This window comes from Pyrus communis, chromosome 5, assembly GCF_963583255.1.
Source record: "Pyrus communis chromosome 5, drPyrComm1.1, whole genome shotgun sequence".
In the NCBI taxonomy this organism is placed as follows: Eukaryota; Viridiplantae; Streptophyta; class Magnoliopsida; order Rosales; family Rosaceae; genus Pyrus; species Pyrus communis.
Window position 1 is genome coordinate 8162734 of NC_084807.1, and position 5806 is coordinate 8168539.

Genomic DNA, 5806 nt, shown 5'->3' on the forward strand with positions numbered 1-5806 from the left:
TTTTAGAATTTTTTTAATACAATTCTTGCTATACACATTACTCTTAAATATGTAACTGTTGTACGAGTATTCTTAGTTACTAAGGCATAGGAAAGTTTCGATTTCATTTTATTAAAAAAGATTGTCTCCAATTAATCGAATGGATAAGAATCCTTTCAAATGAACATAGCTGCTTTCATTCTAATTTCAGAAAATCCAAATCCATGAAAACATGCAGCACTCTACTATCTTTATTTACGTTACTTTCTATCTCCATTTAATTGTTAAAAAAACTCGACAGTACAAGAAAACTGATATAACTTAAAAAGAAACATCTACGGTACGAGGAAAATTTTATTGAATAAAAAAAAAAAGTTACACCTAGTCATGAGAGACATAAACCTTACCCTCAAAATAAAGAAAGAAGAAAGAAAAGAAACCGAAAGTACAAGAAAATGGGAGGGACATACACTTACATAACCTGATACAAACTTATAACTAAACATATAGAAAGTGAAGGAAAGAAACCACAACAGAGAAAACAAACGAAATGCGTAACGGTAACAAACTGAATTTCTACTTCCCCCAGTACTCTAAATTTTCCTTATCATTTGCCTGATCATTCCAACAATCTTAAGAAAAAAGTCGGGCCTCCTTGTGATCACAACATCTGCAAGAACTACTCCCACGACCAACCCACTTCCACATCCGGCCGAAACAATTGTCCAATCAAATTTAAATATGCCTGCTGAGCTAGAATCACCTTCGTCGACGGTTGAAGGTGGAAGTTCAGGGGCCTTAGGATTTCCACATTTCTTCGGCAATGGATCTCCACACAACCCTGGGTTTCCCTCGTATGAAGTGACAGTCAAGGAAGTAAGCTGGGTTCCTTGTGGTATAGAACCTGTGAGATTGTTGTGAGACACATTGAAATTGGAAAGAAAATTAAGTTGCACCAGCTGTTGGGGGATACGTCCTGAGAGCTTGTTTTGTGAAAGGTCCAACGATTCAAGCTTCATCAAGTTTCCAAAGGATGATGGGATAGAACCAGTGAGAATGTTGTGGGATAGATTCAGCGAACGAAGCTCCTTAAGATTCCCAATGAATTCTGGAATTTTCCCTTCAAATTTGTTGCATGAGATATCAAAGGATGCAAATTCTTCTCGAATCTTTGGGTAGTATTGCTCCAAACCTTTTGTTGCTATTGTGAGTTGGTAATCAACACTGTTAACAATCGTGAATCCATTGACATCATAAGCTAAGTCTGTGTACATATATGATGACTTGTTTACAGTAATATTTGGAAACACAGATGGAACCGCACCAGTAAAATCATTGTAAGCCAAATCAAGAATGCGTAACTTGGGGAAATCGACATTCTTTCTAGACTTTCCAATCACACCGTAGAATCCGTTATGGCGCATTGCCAAAAGTTTTAGCTCTAGAAGAGTCCCCAACCAAATGGGGAAAACATCATTGAATCGATTGTTTGACAAAACAAGATACTCAAGCATTATACAATTGACCAATGACCTCGGCAACTGCCCCTGCAACTTGTTATGACTCACATCAATCATTCTCAAATTGCTTCCTTTGTTGTATGTCTGAGGAATAATTCCGTGAAAAGAGTTGTTTCCAAGAAGTAAAAGAATCAGTTGATCACTAAAGTTTCCGAGACATTGAGGAAGCATGCCACTCAAGTTATTTTTCGACAAGTCAAGATACTGAAGATTTTTCATATTGCAAAGCAACGGTGAGATTTCTCCAGTAAAGTTGTTGTCTGCAGCTGCATATTCTCGCATGGTTGGTGGAGGTATCGGTAGTGATCCATGAAACATGTTGGACGAAAACCTTATACATAACAGTTTCACCCAAGGAAGGAGAAGTGGAGGTTGGTCTGAAATGAAGTTACTAGAAATGTCTAACAGTAGCAAAGTTTCTATGCTTGTGTTCCACATCCATTTTGGTACTTGGGCTCGGATTTTGTTTCTGGAAAGGTCCAAACGCTCCAAACGTTTCTGATATTGTAAGAAAGATGGAAACTCTCTTATGTTGCAAAAACTCAATCCTAGAATGGTGAATTGCGGAACTGTTGAATTCACAATTCTGGATTCAGTGACAAAATCTATGTTGTTCCAATTTAATTGGAGTTGGTAAAGAAATTGTAGATTTTGAAACATTTGAAACTCTACTGCACCAGTCAAAGTATTCGAATGTAGATACAGGATCTGAAGGTTTGTGAGATTTGAAAATGACGTTGGAACTGAACCATTTAATCTATTAAAAGCAAAATCTAGGTACTCTAGTTTGCTAAAGTTGCCTAGCCAAGATGGGATTGGACCAGTTAATCGACTTGTACTAATCCTAAAAGTAGCCAGTTGGGTAAGGTTTGCCAAGGAATCAGGAATTAGACCTCCAAATTTATTGGCTGAAATGTCTAGATAAGTGAGCTGCCTAAGATTCCCAAGAAAAGATGGAACCAACCCTTCCGAAAAATTGCATTGAGCCACATCGAAGTTTTGCAGTGAATGAAGGTTTTGAATTGAAGAGGGTATTGTTCCAAAAAAGCCACTAAAGCTGACTTTCAGTAAGATGAGAGGACTGCTTTGATTAAATTCAGGAAAATATCCAGTCAATTCTTGGTTGTATCTCACACTAAGAGATTCTAGGTTTGGCAGTTGGAAAATTCTCACTGGAAATTCACCAAACAGGTGACAGTCCCTGAGGTAGAGGGTTGTCAAAGATGATAAATTAGCCATGGAATTAGGAATTGCCGAAGATACATTTACAGAACTGAGAGAAAGTACTTTGAGACTAGTTAGGCTTCCAAGATCTGATGCTTCAAGTTTCAACAAGGGACGATACTCATCTTCTGACAAATAATCTACATTGCCAAATAGATCAAGGTATGTCAACTTGGATAACAGTGAAAGTTCAGAAGGGACTTGACCAGAAAAGACAGAGGTAGAGAGGTCAAGATGAGTAAGGCTTGGAAAATTCCTAATGCGAGGAGGAATTTGAGAGTAATTGAAGTTATTGTGAGAGAGGTTTAACCTTTGAAGATGAACAAGGCGGAAGAGGCTGCTATTGCTGTTGATAGAGCCGTGGAGACAGCTGCTACCAAGATCTAGGCCAATCACATGACCCGTCTTCTCATCACACTCGACACCTTCCCATGAGCAGCACGTGCTGTTTTCTCCTTCAGCTGGTTTCCATGATGAAACCTTTGGATAACCATCGTCGGTAGAAGCAGATTTGTCAATAATAAAGCTGTCTTTGAATTGCAGCAGGGCGGACCTCTCCTCATCAGGGCAAGATGGATACTGAGCAATAACCACATCATGAAACAGCAACAAAACTAGTACTAGTTTTGAAACCATGCGAATGATGGAGATATCAAGTAACCCCATAACAACAATCTTTTGAATATTTTTTTGCACTCTTAGCTGTGTATGATGGAAGTGCAGAGTGATATACAACAATTTATAGACTGGCATCGATCAGTATAAAATACTTCCGCAATATAATTTCTGAAAAGTGATAGAGACGGGTGTAGCGGGGACAAGTTGATATGATGCCTTGACTAATTGATGAGAAAAATCAAAAGTTAGAAAAATCAGCAGCACCATTCAAGAAACAAGTCGACTTGATGAGAAAAAGAAAGGGTACACATCCCATTTTACTTCTCACACACATTTCTAATTTTTTATCATTATCTTAACAAATATGAAAGCAATCGCAAACGATCCTGAATAATAGGGAACTAATCTTAAGATCATGTGAAACAGAAGGATTTAAAAGAATAATATATGCGCCACATAATACTACGATCTAATGATATTCTTCTTAATTTGTAAGTGAGAGATTTTAGGTTCGATTCTCGCTAAAGACAAATTTGAACTACATATATATATATATATATATGAAATACAACTGTATGGATTATTAAAAAACCAATGACAAACTTTACAAAGATGACTACGTAAGGCAAAAAGAGTAAGTACATCGTACCAAACTAAACTCCAGCCAAGTTACATGGTGTATTTATAAAGATGCAATTCTTGACAAACATGAAACAGAATACTAGGGAACTAATCTTATGATCATGTGAAACAGTAGTATTTAAAAAAATAATATATGCAAAACATAGTACTACGGTCTAATGATATTCCTCTTCACTTATAAGTGAGAGATTTTAGGTTTGATTCTTGTCAAAGACAAATTTGAACCACATTATTACTAGCTCATTGTGAGGATTAGTTCACCTCCACCCCTTAATGTAGATAATATTGGTTGTTAATAAATATATATATATACACACACACATATTTATGCAGAATGACTGAGTGGTACTCAAAAGACAGCACGTGTCATTTCCTTGAACCCACTCACAATTTATTGTTGAAAAATGTTGTTTGTTAGATTTATTCTTCCTTTTTCTTTTTTTCGATTAACATTTAATTATGGGGTGTGATGTTTACATATTTTTTTTTACTTCTTCCACATATTTTTAGTTTTCAGCCGTCAGATCGGATGAATTGAAGAAGGTCAATGAACATAAATTAATAAAAGATGTGTAAAAAGTAAAAAATGATGTGTGGATATCACACCCCTTAATTACTGTCGACATTGCTATAGACTGGCATGCGAATTATGGAGATATCAAGTAACCCCATAGAGACGGACGTAACGGGGACAAGTGCATCGTATCTTCTACATGCGTAAAAGATGCTCTTGACTAATTGATTCGTGAGTTAATTTTTAAAGTCAAGTCTTCAACTTTTGAGATGGCGTAAAATTAGAAGCTAGACAAATGAGCAGCACCATAAAAGAAAAAAAATTAATTAATTAATTTTTCCATACACACATATAGTTTATCTCATGAGTTCCTTCTGTAAGGGTTTATGCTCTTGTAAGGTTTTATCATATTTGTATGCCCAATTGCAAGACTTATCAACTTTGTATTTGGGTACTTCTAAATGTATTTGAAATCTTCATTAAAATATGTGTAATTTGTATTAGAGTACAAAATTAAAAAAAAAAAAAAAAATTGTTAACAAGTAAAATAGGTGACCCATTAGCTTAACCGGTTGAGTTTGAGTGACCCGTTAGCTCAACGGGACGGGTGTGAGTAACTCGTTAGCTTAACGAATCAGGTGAAACCTGACCCAAACCCAATAAATCGAACCTTTTACAAGCCTAGACTCAGACCACCAGATAGTGAAGGGAATGAAAGTTTCGGACTCTCAGCAGCAAATTAAGGCATTAGAGTCATCAGTTTCAATTCCTGTATTGGCTTGAAGTGGGGTGGATTTGAAGCCAGAAATTTTAATTCAATACCCAATTTCTTCAACTTTAGAACTTTCAAACTCCTAACATCTATTAAGTCAAGAGTGCGGGTGTAACGAAATTTCTCATTAACTCAAGAGAAAGCAAGGAAGAGAGAATTAATACTTCGACTTGGAGTTGCCACTTAATACTACAGTCTAGTGGTATTCCTCTTTATTTTTAAGTGATAGGTCTTAGGTTAGATTCTCCCCAAAGGAGATGTATCAACTTTGTATTTGGGTACTTCTAAATGTGTTGGACCTTCATGCTTGAAATATTGATTAAAATATGTGTAATTTGTATTAGAATACAAAATTAAACAAAAAAAAAAATTTGTTAACGGGTGAAATAGGTGACCCCATTAGCTTAATGAATTGAGTTTGAGTGATCCGTTATCTCAACCCAATCAACCCAACCCGTTTACAGGCCTAGACTTAAACCACCAGATAGTGAAGGGAATGAAAGTTTCGGACTCTTAACCGCAGATTAAGGCATTAGA

General features: G+C 36.2%; 1 protein-coding gene and 1 pseudogene across 1 annotated transcript; both read right to left on the bottom strand.

The window, feature by feature from the left end:
* Positions 1-555: 555 nt before the first annotated feature.
* LOC137734243 (receptor-like protein 6) lies at positions 556-2738 on the bottom strand (annotated as a pseudogene).
* A 106-nt stretch (positions 2739-2844) lies between these two features.
* On the bottom strand, positions 2845-3389 carry LOC137734244 (receptor-like protein 9DC1). The gene is made up of 2 exons (XM_068473541.1): positions 2905-3389; positions 2845-2863 (listed from the first exon to the last, which is right to left on the bottom strand). The coding sequence occupies exons 1-2, from the start codon at positions 3387-3389 to the stop codon at positions 2845-2847; spliced, it is 504 nt and encodes a 167-aa protein (XP_068329642.1).
* Between the last annotated feature and the right edge of the window lie 2417 nt (positions 3390-5806).